The sequence below is a fragment of the Dermacentor albipictus genome, chromosome 1 (assembly GCF_038994185.2).
Source record: "Dermacentor albipictus isolate Rhodes 1998 colony chromosome 1, USDA_Dalb.pri_finalv2, whole genome shotgun sequence".
Classification (NCBI taxonomy): domain Eukaryota; kingdom Metazoa; phylum Arthropoda; class Arachnida; order Ixodida; family Ixodidae; genus Dermacentor; species Dermacentor albipictus.
Window position 1 is genome coordinate 89478852 of NC_091821.1, and position 15428 is coordinate 89494279.

Genomic DNA, 15428 nt, shown 5'->3' on the forward strand with positions numbered 1-15428 from the left:
ACCTTTGTTCAAAATTACGTCTCACCTCCGTGTAGTGTACTAAACAGCTTCACTGGTCAACCACCTTCACATCGTGGAATGGCTCATGATTTTTTTTTTCAGACTGATCAACTTCTAAAAATTGCTTTTAAAAGAACTCAGGCAAATCGTAATTCCGCTTCAAACAGTCACTAGAATTTAACTCTCTCTTGCAAATGCAACAAATTATTTTTTTTAATCGGCCCAGTTGTCCCAGAAAATCGTTTCTGCGTTTTACATGTATTTTAATAGGCGGCCTCAGAATTGGGCCCGAGCTAAAGCTTCCTGTTAATCTTTGCAAAGCGATGTATACATTTTAACGCGTGAGCCCCATGTCGCAGAAAATCCAGCGTCGGCGTGCGGCGTCCGGCGTTCACCGTCGGACTTCGCTTCGGCAGAGAGAATTTCGCACCAAATTCCGAACCACGCATACCCAACCACTCTTCTACCACCTAATTTGCTCACACTTTGTCTTTCATTATTTAGAAAGTTGTTCCTCGGGAATTTCGAGAATGGCAGACGGATGGAAGCCGTCGCGGGTACAGATAGCTCAAATGTATAAAGCAGAGACGGTGGTTCCCTTTCTGTCAAATAAAAGAAAGTCAGCCTGATTCCCATTCTCGTGCATTGCTTTCAACAGAAGTGGTGCCATCACATGTATCACTTGAACATATGCATCTAAATAACGTAAGCACACTATCTGCAAACATAGCGTAGTATCTACGCACAACGCATAAATAGTTGAGCAAATAAAGCAACGGGGTTCTGTGTTGACTGACACTGGGCTCGATCGTATTCTTTGCGCGAACGGCACGAAACATTATCTGCATTAATGTAACTTCACGTGACGGCAACACATGTCAAATTCAACGCAAGCATCTACGTCAAAAAAAGTAGTCACCTGGTCCTCACAGTGCGTCGGATCCGCATAATTTTTACGCTGTTTATTTTTTCCCCCCATACAGGGATACCTATTGTCAAAGCGACTTTTTTAGAAGTTTTACAGCAAAGTCGTGTATGGCTAGGGTGCATGTATATTTCGTGTCCGTGCGTCAACATTAAAAAAGGAGAGCGTGAGCCTATCCCGGAGATAGTGCGCTACCGGGCCGAACAACGGCCGAGGTGAAGCAGGCTCGAGACACTCCACCCCCTATTAATAATAATAATAATAATAATAATAATAATAATAATAAGAAGAAGAAGAAGAAGAAGAAGAAGAAGAAGAAGAAGAAGAAGAAGAAGAAGAATAGATAATGCGAAATGAAATAAATAAATCAAGAGGCATTGTTTCAAGTCGATGGGTATGCTGGAATTGTTTGTGAACAGCACATGGACTCACCAGCAGGAGGTGTTGCCGTATACGCAAAGGACAAAATGTATGTACAATCATAGACCCTTTACTCACAAGAGGAGAACGCCAACTGTGGGATGTCTGTGTCGTACAAACGAAAGACAAAATTGTTATATAATCCCGGCCACGGCGGCCGCATTTCGATGGGGGCGAAATGCGAAAACACCCGTGTGCTTAGATTTAGGCGCACGTTAAAGAACCCCAGGTGGTCAAAATTTCCGGAGTCCTCCACTACGGCGTGCCTCATAATCAGAAAGTGGTTTTGGCACGTAAAACCCCAAATATTATTATTATTAAAATTGTTATATCCACTGTGTATGTATCTCCAGGCGCAACCAAGTGTGATATCGATAAATTCACGACCACGCACTTTGCATGGGTTAGCCGTGATGACATTACTCCTGATCATCATTGTAGACTTCAGTGTGGACATTTCAAAACCAGACAAGAAATGGTTCACTCAGTTTGTGCTGGAAGCGTTTGGTTTGAAGTGCCACACCAATCCAAGTCACTCAACCACTTACAACGGTCGTGTATAGATTTAACTTTGGCCAAGATTCTGTCTAAAGTTGTAACCGAACCAATCAGTGTATGTCACAGTAATCACAAACCTATCGTCCCTACTGTTACCAAATGATCAAAATAAGTGCATGTATTCTTGTCTCACCCTGTGTGGCGTGCTACAACTTCGCTGGTCATCCACATTGACAGAGTGGAATGGCTCCTCAATTTCTTCATTTTTTTTAAGACGAGGTTCCGGCCAATCGTGAAAAAATCCAAAATGAAATCATAGAGTTCAAAATCCCAATGCAACTCACTGGCTGTGAGAGACGCCGTAGTGTGTGTGTGGGGGGGGGGGGGGACGAGGAGGGTTGGATCGTATTTATTTCTACCACCGTGGACTCATTAACAAGCACCCGAACCATGTTACAGGAGCGTCTTTTCTATCCCACCTTCATAGAAATCCGGCTGTCGTGGCCGGGAATCGAACACACTACCTCTGTGACCAGCAGCAGAAAAAATCGTGATTTCAGGCACATATAGAGAAAAGCCACCGGCCAGTCTCGTTTTCTTGTCACCATGCGAACAGTTATGCATATTAACGGAAAGAATACGATATTTGTATTTGCTGTCCCCCATTTCCTCTGCAGAAAAGTGGTCATTGATATTTTCTTCTTGATTCTCTTTGTTTCTATTTTTTTTCGGGCTTGTGTATCCGATATTTTTGGATGAGCGGTTCTAAAGAGCCACTGCTTTTATTTAATTTCAGAAAAGTCGCAGTTCCGCCCGAAAGGCAAAGCATTGATTGCGATAGCAAATTATAAGACGGCTATACAAAGTAATGGTAATCGTTTTATCAGCTGCATAAAGTGCTGTAAACATTCGCTTACTAACTGAATTACCAAGCACGCTGTCACGCGCGCAGAGGCAAACACGAACACATCTCACTCCATGACCGCGGACACTGGCTGTCAGAGCGCTAGCATGAGGAAGAGCGGCAGCAGCGGCGAGTGAACTCCTCTTCGTGCTGCCCCTCGCTCCAACATGAACTATAGGTGCGCGAGGGCACAGCGCACACGAAGCTATCAGCTATATCCAGCCGGCTATTCTTCGAACCAAACTCAGAATGCATCCACGATAAAACGCGCGTGGTCGCGCTCAGCGACCGCAGCTGAAGTGGAAGAGGAGATGCGCACTCACCTGCGCCCTCCCCTCACCCCTGTTAACGTGCGCGCATCTTCTCATTCTCCCGCTTGCGCGCGCAAGAAGAGGCTGCACAACCCCTCCCCCTTCGTGCCCTGCGAGCGCGCGCAGACATTGCCGCATCAAGCCACCATACTTCTCGGCTCACCCTAGCAAGCTTTCGCTCGCACCATACCATACCATACGGCGCGCAGCCGCGATGCCAGAGCGATTTACCTTCATACGGAACATCGCGGTGACGGCGACGGCGGAAATTCATCTGAGAAAGCTCGAGGGTACCCAATATACCATGCCGGGCTGTGATTTAATAGCGAGGTCTTCCGGTAGATTCTATGCCAATCTTATCATTCACCACTCCCGGCCGGCTGATCTCATTGATGACATGGGTGGCTCGGCGCTCTGACCACTGACGAAGCGAGAAAGGCGCGGTAAGGAATAGCATGAGAACAAGGATCGCTACAAAATCGCGGCCCTGATAAAGCTTAATCATCAGCAAGGACTGCGAGTAAGGGACGCAGTCCCACTCGCCGCTCGCTCTTGCACAATGAAATAGAGCCTGCGTTCAGCAAGCCATTCATAAGGGACCCGTGAGGATATAGATGCATAGAGATGGTTGCCAACGGTGGCATGCAAGAATTACAACATAGCGTTAGGCCGGGGCTGTGAATTGTATCGACTACTACGGCAGTATACACTGCCGCTGGCAAGGCAATAGCGCCGCCGTCAGAGGTTCGTACATCCATTCGTGTATAAGACCGCCAGTAAACAAACGCTGTCGCAGTAATGCTTCATCTTTACACGGAGAGCCTGTAAATTTTACTTAGTTAATACCTCGGGCCATATTGTAAAGCTGGGTTTGATTTAGCAGTTTTCTCGCCGTTTGTCATTGGCTAGCCTGCCGCCGACTGCCATTATCGTTAAACCGGTCACTCGGCACTAAGCATGATAAGAGAAATTGTAAATGAAATGAACCGCTAAAAACTACCGGCCCTGTAATCGGCTTAATCGCAGTTTCTTCCACAGCCGTTTCTTACCCCGTTGCTCATTCTCTCCTATAGCTTGACCAACCGATAAAGTACGCTTCTGGAGTTCCACAAACAGTGTATTGCAATGTTTTGTATTGTATTTTATGCGCCTGTGTGCGTGCGTGCGTGCGTGCACGTGTGTTTGTGTGTGTGTCCCGTTACATAGTGTCAATTTTATTAGGTACAGAAAAGTAAATTTCACCTTGTAAATTTTGACCTTGTTTTCTGGAGCTAACTATAGTATGAAACCGACTACTCGCCCAATCTAGTGGCTTGCCCCGCTGGCAACCGGTTCTGTAATTTTGTATTTCACCGCGACTTACCTTTCCTTCTTCTCGCTGATATTTGTGCGAGGCCGACAGACGCACTTGCCCTGTAGCGTATAGCAATCGGAGATGCTGCCGCAACGCTAAGGACGGACAACCTGCAACCATTTCGTAATCGTAATATTTATTGGCCACTGACTGCAAACTGATGAGGTTAGCGCTGCATGATTTCTGTTTATTTCGGTGTTACCGAAGATTTTTACGTACATTCTACTCTATAGCCTTCTGTCTACAACGTATTGAATGCCTACAATCACTGCTAATGTCTGTTTTGTCATAAACGCTAGCCCTTAGCCGCGCTGGTATTGATTGCCGTGTCGCAGTTAGATACTACGCGTAGATTTTCCCTTTTTTTGCGCAAAACCTCACCTGCAGCATTGACTTCATTAAGTAGTCGAAACAGCATTAAAGCATAAGTGTGTACGGACACGGCCAAATATGCTTTAAACGTATGCTGAAGCACGGCGTCTCACACGCCGTCGTGTACAAGAGCTATGCAAGTTTCCAAGTTTTTACGAGTGGCCTACGTGACTATTTTGATTAAAGTACAGCCTCTCAAAGAAGCGTCAAGAAGGAACTGCTTGTGAGTGACAAAACGAAAGGCATGACCGCAGTATGTTCGACAAGGGTCCCTTGCGCCTGTCTGCGAACGAAGAACGGTCAGCGGGGCTAACTGTTCTCTGAAGAGTTGCGATTTGGTGCGGCAGGTTAGTTAAGGTTTCTGCGAATTTGTGGATCATAGGTCCACCTCCGACATGTTCGTAATCGTGAAATATACGGAAAACTGCTGCAGCACCATTGGGTTCATTGGCGAGAAGTACACGTTGTGATAATATCGCATCGAGATGCGCCGAATTGAGTGCGTTTTACAGCGAAGCTGTATACCTCTACCGTCCACGTCCAACGAAATGTTCGTGTTGTTGTTGTGAGCAAAAAAAAAAATCTCAATGCCCTTCCACTCTGTGAAGAAGGATGACCACCGAAGCTGTGTATGTGGGCCCCTTAATGGCGAACTGCACCTCCGCCGCGGGTCAGCCCGGCATTGCACTATCTTCGGGATCGGCGCACGTATGGGGAGTGCTTAACGCCTGCTTCACCTCCGCCGCGGGTCGGCCCGGCATTACACTATCTTCGGGATCGGCCCACGTATAGGGAGTGCTTAACGCCTGCTCAACCTTCTCCGCGGGTCGGGCCGGCATTGCACTGTCTTGCAGAAGGATTGAAAAGTGGTTGAGTTTGAACTTATCCGTTCTTAAATCTGCTTGTCCAATATGCGCTTGTGCCGCATTTCTGCTAGTGTTTCGTTTTGATGTGCGCTGCCCAAGAATGGCAGTAGTGCTATAAATCTGGGTAGCTTACGCTGTGTAATTTTTGGTTATCTCTAAACAAGGGAACACCTCCGCGGCCCATTGTCATGCTGCGCGACAATTACAAATGGACGGTGCTCGTAGGAAAGCAGTCCACTTGTTTACCACTCTGTAGGAAAGCTACAGACAAAGGCACAAAAAGAAGGATGCGCACACAGGAACAGCCAAGTGTTGACTACCGGGTAAAGGGCGGATAGACCTCAGCGCTAATTCGATGCCGGAACAGATTTTGCGTCCAATGTCCGCCGCCATCTGCCTCAAATCAGCTCCGGAAGAGAGTGTGGCACGAATCGGATTCCTGCCTCACTCATGGCCACGTCCTGGAGAGATCCAATTTGGCGCGACTCGTGTGCTGGGCGTCCTGGGGGCATCGCCGGTGATCGAGAGACCGGCATAAGCACTGGAGCCAGACCTCCGATCGATGATCCGTCTGCAACGGTGGTATTCTGGCAACGTTGCTGAAGCTCAGAGAACGAAAGCGCTTTTGGATGCGTGGGAACGAGTAAGTTTGTCGTTTCTGAAACTGTAAAACCATTGAAGCAAGCAAAGTTCCCGATGACCGAGGACCTCAAGCTTCATTTTGGGACGATCACTGAAAAGAGAAAGGCAAACTTTCACGCACCAAGCCAGTTTCGTTTACATTGCACCTTCAGCGAACGTTTATTTCGCGAGAATTACACAAGCTGTGGCGTGGAGTCTGTCGCATCGAAACGAAGAAATAAATTATTGCGCGTTAGATAACGTGGCGTAAAAAACAAATGGAGCGTCTGAGACAATCTAGCGTCATCATCATTGTGCACTTGCCTTCGCATTGAACACACACACACACACACACACACACACACACACACACACACACACACACACACACACACACACACACACACACACACACACACACACACACGCACACACGCACACGCGCGCGCGCGCAAATTTGCGAGTACGCAAATTGGACCAAGAAAGGCATTTCGTGACAAACGAGCATGGTGCACCGGATTCGCCCTGAGGTCGCATTCACCAACCGTTATAGACATCTGATAGGTGGCAGTGATACTAACCCAAACTGTAAATAATGTGAGGTACCAGAAACACTTGATCATACATGTATGTATGTATGTATGTAGACCTGAGCGGCTCTTGTAGACCTTGTAGCGCTTGTAGACCTAAGCTGCTCTGCTATGTATTTGTTCATGCAGATATTATCGACTTCGTTCGCGCTAATTAAATGGTCAACAAGAAAATCAATGGGCTTTCTTTTTTCTCTCGTTCCGTTTCTTTGGATTGCGGCCGCGGTGGCCGTGATTGAGTACGTCCTCGTGTATTCGGCAATGGTAGGCCACAAACGCTTAGGCCACTGCAATTAGCATTCTTATGCATGGTCATGATGCCACATATTTGATAGGCCGCGACCTTTTGAACCTGGTTCTTTTCATAAGAATTCTTAAATGCTAAACTAAAAAGATAGTTCGGACGAGAGATTCCTGGCTTTAAGAAGCAGTACAGAGGCTCTATTCTCGATACGCATGGCGGCTGCGCGGTCACCATTATCTGTCATGTTAACTCTCTGATTGGCTGTCGAGAGCTGACGTGTCTTGAAATTTGTGCCGGGAAACGGAAGTTTTCCTAATGCAATTTTGCTTTTTCATGAAGATGACGAAACGTGACGTGAAGCTGCAAATTTTATCGACTAATACATTTTTCTTGTCCCTGGAAGCTATATCGCGACATTAGCGCTTCTAAAAGAAAGTGAGCGGTAGCGTACAGAAGCCAGTGCAATGCATCTGCAATTTCACGAATATGTGGTGGCGATCCAAGATAGGCGCCATGTCAGCTTGCTGATTGGCTGAAGGAATATGCCGTGGGCAGCGTCACGGGAAGGGCCGTTTCGTAAACGTCACTTTGACGTTGCGTGACGTTGCGCTGGGCCGCAATTGCAGAGATTTTCCGCCACAATTTGTGGTGCGGCAAGCCGCGCGAATTATGCTAATGAGCAGCCATATGCAATGGCGGCCGAGCGGAATGCGTATAGCCACATTTTACCCGTCGTTTGGCGCCACATGAAAGTCTTTTGTTCATAACGCGTGATCATAGTATTTGCATCACTCTCGGGTGGTTTGGACATTTGTGTTTTGGGCCATAATTTTTTTAAAGAACTTATTTATTTGTAATAATATTGGTTGAACATTACAAACACTCTGCGACTTTTTGCACTTTTCACTGCTGTGTTCTTAGTGTAATCAAGTTCAATGACTTAATCAAGGTCAAGTTGTCTCAAGGTAGAAAACAAGCGCGATGTTGCCAATACGTGATGACTTACTCCGTTTCCTGGGGACACGCATACTAGCTAATGAAGCAGACGACGGCTTGTACGCAGCAGACGACGGAAGCGAGAAGGTTTTTGATGGAATAATCGTCCGCATTGAGCTAGCTGCTTTGTTTTTACTGAGGAGGAAAACTGTTTTATGCGAAGCATATTACGAGGGCTCAACCCAGCTCCTCAGGCGCGGCGGTGACCATGAAATCACGTGACACCGTGACGTCACGACAGAGGAGAAGTCGCTTTGGCTCAACTCTTGCAAGACGGGCTGGGTGGGAATCGAACCAGGGTCTCCGGAGTGTGGGACGGAGACGCTACCACTGAGCCACGAGTACAACGCTTCAAAGCGGTACAAAAGCGCCTCTAGTGAATGCGGTGTTGCCTTAGAAACGCGCTGTTTCTAAGGCGTGCGTCTCTTGCTCAGGCGCACATTTCGTTGCCGCGCCGAACGCTGCTTTGCTCGACGCTCACCGCGTCCAATGCGGGGCGCGTAGTCGCTGCCCTGTAGCCCATTGTCTTACACCCCTTGGCGGGTCGACGGGAACGCTGTCGCGTTCCACTCTTGAAGGCGAAGAAGTAATGCATGAGTTGTTTCTTCGTCTAGCCGAACCAAATATAGCCAAGCAACAGCAGTTCACCAGGCTAAACAGTGGTTCAACAACTAAAATAAAGGCTAGTATGCTTCGCATCCTGGGCTTAACCTTACCTAAGCCACAGCCATTTTTTGATTTATCGAGAACGTTAGGTTCAGTGCCTTCATTTCAGTTTCTTAGACAAAACGTCAAGTTTTCGTCACGTTACGACGGCAAAACGGGGCCATCCGCGCCATTTTGTACACGTCGCGCCCATGTCATGTCTCGAGGAAAATGGCGGAATGTCCAGAATAGAGACCCTGACCCGTTCTGGATGAGCTCGTTATCTGCGTTCGCCAACCCCATTTCTGCATTGTGAAAGCCGAAGAACTAAACACACAGCCACCATACCTCACTGGCACCTTTATGAAGCTACACACTGCACGTTTCGCCCGTTGCGCTATATAGCAAGCAGTTTACAAACGTGCAGAAACGCAAATGTACAAAAGATGTTCGTATATATATTTTTATGAAAGTAAGGATTGTGTCAAACTTTTTATACAATTTCCTTGCAACTTCGGTTTTTCAGGTATGCCAAACTTACAATACAGCCTTCACACACGCCTGCTTACTGCAAAACTATTACAATTGCTACTTCCTCACAGAGAAAATAACACCACTTACACCTACGAACGGTTAAGCAACGTACTCGCGCGTCGTCGTGTGTACATATCAGTCCTCTGAGACCTAATGTCAACGCTCACAAACGCGGTGGAAGTGCGGTGTACTATGGAGCCTCCATGCGTGCAGTCTGGAGATGTCCACGTGCCATATGCTATGATGATTTCTATTAGCATCCTCTTCGAAACATCACGACGACAAATAGTCACCTAGGCTGCGTGAGCTAATCAGTATTGTATACATGCATAGCAGCCTGCTATTTTGTCAATCTCTTCTTGATCTAAGACCTCTACCTTTATATTGTACATATGCTGTTAGGTTGTGGTCGTAGGGAGGACCTGGCTCTTCGTTGGGACTAGGGGTAGAGGATTTATTTACATATTTACATTAAAACAAGAGCTACATTCGACAGTCTAGCGTGACTCCCAAATGGAGCACGCAAGACGAAGCATACACCACACCAGCACACAGCTCCAAGCACACTGCTTCTCGAGCACGAGCACACTCTAGCAGCCGACACACTGCTGCTTAAAAAGCCTCTGTCCTTCCTAGATCCATAGGGGAGCGAAAACTGCTGTCCAACCTTCGTCCAATCGGACCGTCCACAGGCATTGGTGCGTAGTCAACCCGCCTTTGAGGGGAAGGGCTCAAACACACACGTACGCACTTTGGATTCCCAGAACCAGAGTTGAGCGGGTCCTCGTAGCCAGGCGGTCACACCTGACCCCAGCCGGCGACTCTTACTTCCTGAGCTGACTTTCTCCGGTAGTCGCCACGAGTGTCAGCAGACTGTGACGAGTCCTTGGGCCCGAAGGAAAACGTACCGCAAAGCACCCTTTTGTTAGAGAAGCTCTTCTTGCTGCAAAGAGACTATGAAGGCCACGGCAAATCAACCAACAATACACGGTCCGCCAAACGTGGCCAGCCCTGCTGCCGTCGCCGACTCTGCGAAGAAGGCGCATGGTGGATTAACGCTGCCGTGGTCTCCAATTTTCCAAAGGAAGTTCATGGAGGGTTAGCGCTGTCGTTTTCGCCGGTTCTCTGATGGGCGCCACCACCCCGGGTCGATCAAAGCACGTGCATCGGGCTGAGATAGCTTTGCAGAGCAGTACCCCTGCAGGCCGATCGTAACAATGCCTGCAAGTGTTCCGGTACTATTAATCTTTTCCTTCAATTATTAATTCTTTCACCAATACTGTAAACCTATCTTGCTTACCGTATTTACTCGTAAATATGTCTATCACGAACATAGGACGACCCCTATCTATTTAACTCGCTGATGAGAGAAAAAAATAATAATGAATAAATAAATAAAACTGGAACATATGTCGACCGCTATTTTTTTAGAAGAGCTAAAAACTTGGAACATCCCTATTGCAAAAACCAGCGTCTCCCAGTGTCTTCCAGCGTGAAACCAGCGCGCTTTTTGGCGCTGGGTCGCACTGGGTACGCTGGCACTCGCTGGGACTCACTGGAACACCAGTGAGAACGCTGGATAAGAGCTGGGTCACACTGGAAGAGACGCTGGTTCCACTGCCATGACGCTGGGGCGCACTGGTTTGTGCTGTACAGGCGCTGGTTCTCGCTGCAGTTCGCTGGTTCGCACTGGAAACTGCGCTGGTTGTGTTTGTGCCGCGCTGGTTCCATACGCATGGACGAGCGCTGCTGACTATTTAATACTTAATTTATACAATTTTATCGCTTGATACTAGTCTCTTGCCCTAAGTAACGCTATATCTTGGGGTTATAAAACCCTATTTCGTGTCCCAGCTTTCAATAAAGGTGCGTGAGCTGCCCATGTTTATTCATGCGCACTTGAAACTGAAAATCACTTTCGCTTTTTTTATTTTCCCTTTGGACTTGGCGAATAGCTAAATTCTTGAACGAAACCACGTAAACGCAGAGGACGCCGCGTTTTTAAGTAGTTCGCACGTAACGTTTGACTTCATGTGGAGTGGACATGAAATGCAGAAGTCGTTCAGACGTGCGACGGACCCCGAGTTCGAAGCTTATCGCTGAATGATATTATCGCACCGATAACAAAGCTGAAGTGATTCGTGCGCTTCCACTTTCCCTATTGTACCGAAAAAAGTTTTGAGGCTAAAATACGCACTTCTTAGCTTTCGCCAGCTACCCGCGCCGAGATCGGTCCCCACCGAAGCTTAGGCCTAACGCATCAGCCGAGTCCGTCCTCACGCTATCGGCGCGTCTAGGCTCAGGTATCAAGAAATATAACAAGGATAAATCACTCTATATTTAAGCTTTCGCATCGGTGTTCTTAAATACACATTTTTTTCATGTGTACAGTGTCAGCACAAGAAGCGATGACCGCTGATGTGACGCGTCATAAACACAGGTATATGCGCTATCGCCGAAGGCTCCCAGCACTAGCCTGCGCTTTTCTGACGAAGATATATGACTAGACAGGCGTGTTGACTGAAAGGCATCACTGAACTAAGGAAACGTTGCACATCCTTTGCGTGAAGAACAAGAAACGGCTATCGAAATCGGCAGAAACAGCCCATACACGATCCCGGGTCGGCGGTTCATTTAGGACTTTTTTTCGAAGTTAAAAATAGCGATCGCAAGTGAAAATCGATGTTCTGGCACTTCCAAGCATACTGCTGAATACGGAGAGCAACCTTTTCTTTCTGGTACAGGCGTGAGTTTTAGTTGCTGGGCGATAGCGCATCAACCATGCCTGTAGAAGACGTAGCTTTGCGAAACAAACTGCTTCTCGGCTTTGACATGGTAAATTACGCTCGTGTTTCCGTCTGCTGGCATGGCGTAGTGGTAAGGTGTCGGGCTTCGGATGTGTAGGTCGGACGGTCGAATCCTGGTCGTGGCAGTTTTATTTTAGCGTTTTTTTTTCTTTTTTTTTATTGCAATAAAACGCTCCTTGTTGCTTTCTATATTCAAAAAAATATATACGGCGTCCAGGCATCGCATATTTAACGCGCTAGAGCTGTTTTTCGCGCGAGTACCCAGTGCCTCCCAGCACGCTGCGCGATCCCAGCGCCCCAGCATCCAGCGCGCTGCACTGGGCCCATAATCAGGCGCACTGGGTCCCAGTGGCACTGGGTTTTGCAATAGGGATGGCACACTTTTATATACCCAAGCTCGGCTACTAAATCTCGCTAGTCGCTGCCATAAGCTGCATGCAAATCGGAACTGTCAGAGACGTCCTCGTCGGATGCTTCGCCGGCGTCCTTGGCACCCCAAACGACGTCTTCCTCGATGCCGTCGAGCGCAATGGATAAGCAGCATTTCTTAATTCCAGTCTGGATTATCTCTAAAATTGCTCTACGATGGGTACGGCTTAGGAACTCAGTGAGCTCGCTACTTTTGTTAGCTTTTTTCACGAATGTAGGTCGAGGTTCTTTGGTCTCGAATGTAGGTCGATATTTCATTTTAGGTGACAATTTCTAAAAAGAAAGGCCTACCTACATTCGAGTAAATACGGCATATCCACGGTGGGCCAGTTAATACTTCCATCCGGTTTGAATTTCAGCGGTTCTGGAAGTTGAACGTTCCCTACACGGGTATAAGGTAGACTGTATGGCGTCCCGTGGATGCCGAGTGTAGATGGTGAGCGGCAGAAGACAGAAAACGCGAGATTTTGCAGACTTAGAAAAATGTGCTAGTGTGCGGAAATTTTCGCGCTCTTACGCCCTCCATAGCTCCCCGGATGTGTAAAAGCCCCAGTCTGGTGGTCGTCGCAAAGTGACAATATGTTTGTTCAATAGAACAAACAATCGAGCTAGTTGGCAAGAGAGAGAGAGATAACAAATATAGGAAAGCGGGAAGGTCAACCAGAAGAGCATCCGGTTTGCTACCCTACACTGGGGGTGGGGAAAGGGGAATAGAAAGAGGAAAAAAGGCAAAGAGGCAATGCTTCACTATGAGTACGGCAGCTCAAAACACGACGAGGACAAGACAGAAAAAGTAAACCCGTCCTCTTTACTTCCTCGTTGTCTTTTGCGCGGTCATACTCATAATGAGTATAGTTTGTTCACTCGTTTGGCAGCTGTATACAGACATCCCACGGCAAGAATGTATACGATGCTTTGCGTTTTGGTGCATAGTTGAAACCAATTGAAGATTCGGTTCGAGTAGGCTTGAAATGCTAACCGCCCGCGAACCGATTGTTTCGGCACTTTGATGAAGAGCCGATTTTGTGATCCCAGCCCAGTTTGTGACGCAAGCGGTGACAGCGCACTTTCGATCACGCGTGTCATTAACAAAAGTAGCTCCATCACAGAGAACCAACGCGCTTCGTTACACTGAACAGAAACCGTACAAGACAAAAAATAAACTATACGCGGCCGCGTAGTCGGCATGCACCTTCAATGCCGATGTTGTATGCGAGCGCTTTCTCAAGCTGTTCATCTGATTTTCATTAATGCAGGAAGCAGACCGAGGGGCATGTGCAACCCGGAGCAAGCGGCATTGAACGCATTCACGGATACAGGTGAACTACATTGACTATAACCGAGTTCTGGATTCTGTTAATGCCAGCGGAATTTACAATGCGAGGTGCGTCAAGACGCACTGGCACACACACACAAAAAAATGGCTTTAAACAGTCAGAAAAAGGAACGCGGAACGCATGAATACTCTTTGTAGGGTTTTACTGACAAGATGGTCTTCCTGAAAGAGAGAACGAGAGAGAAAAGTCACAGAAAAAAAGAAGAAACGAATGTTACAAAAATGACTTCCAGGCACGCACCTCGCCTATATACTCTATAGCTGCGAGTGCGGTGGAGGAGATGCGCCTGCATCGGAGCGCAGCAAAACAGCCCACACAACGTCTTCGACGCCTCCCTCAGCTCAAACTTCCTATTCGCGCTCGCTTCCTGCTTGCACTTAATTCTGGTTTCTGTTCCTTCCAGTTAGTGATTTTCTCTTGCCCACTACATATGTGGCGTTGAGTTCAGCTGACGCGCAATGCGAGAGTGATTAGATTGTGCCGCTAGACCGAATTCTTGGGCGAAACCCCGAAATTGCATACCTCGTTATTAACGCCGGATGGCTCGCGGTCGGTAACAAAGTCTGAATTACATCGCGAGTGGGCACGAGAGTATGTAAAGGACATGGCACCACGCTCGCATTTTAACGCTTCCAGGGTTACTGTAATGAAAATATTGTTTTCCTTGTAATATGTTTTCATTTGATGCGTGTTCTGCATTGTGCTTTTTGCTCTGTTGATCAACCTCAGATTGATAGGAGAGTCTTTGGCATCTTTCATGGTGCAGCTCCTCTAATATTAAGAAGCGCATAAATGTTGTCACGCCGCGAGGCTTTCTTATTGACCATTTATTTATAACTTCTGTCTCGCGGTTAGTGTGCGCAAAGGGATAAAATTGTTGATTATTGACAGCCTTGGAAATATGCGCTGCAGCGTGGGCTTGTTCACGATGTTGCTTCTCCGGCCGCCTTCATTTTGTTTGTTTGTTTGTTTGTTTGTTTGTTTGTTAAATAACTGTATGCAAACGGGACGCAGCTGGATGTCACCGGGCCAAAATGTTTACTATTGAATAGTACTTCGTTTGTAGCGTGCTGTAATATCTTATATTTGAGTCATAGCATTTCGCAAGTCTATGAGTTTCATTGGGAAACGCGACTTGATTTATCTTATCCAATTATCGCACCATGTCCTCCGTGTGCAGGATGCTACAGCGGCTACAGCTGGAGCCGCTCCATGCTTGGCGACAGATGACAATTGAATAAGGTTTTTTTTTCTATCTGCTCCACAACGACAAATTGGCCTGTCACTACACAAGTACGTGCTCCTTCCGCGAAAATATTCGTCACGCCAAAAGCACACTAAAGTTGTACGCCCGTATCTTGCTAAGACGAAGCTGTTTGAGCTTTTCTTCCCTAATACATTGACAGATTTTGTCGAAATGTATCTGCATTTGAAGAATGCTTTGTTATTGCACCATGTGATCTGTCCTGCTTGGACATTGCAGGTGCCCGCAGTATAGTTGAATGAATTCATTGATTTCTGTACCACTTTCAGAGACAAACAACGAAGTTCCTTTCGATATATGAATCTCTCTAC

At 47.2% G+C, this 15428-nt stretch overlaps 1 protein-coding gene across 1 annotated transcript in view; it reads left to right on the forward strand.

Moving 5' to 3' along the window:
* Window positions 1-15428, forward strand: part of LOC139057269 (phosrestin-2-like) — a 789714-nt gene that overhangs the window by 480783 nt on the left and 293503 nt on the right. The window contains exon 4 of the mRNA XM_070535167.1: window positions 13773-13835. Within this exon, the coding sequence (XP_070391268.1) occupies window positions 13773-13835 (63 nt within the window). The remainder of the gene's footprint in view (window positions 1-13772; window positions 13836-15428) is intronic.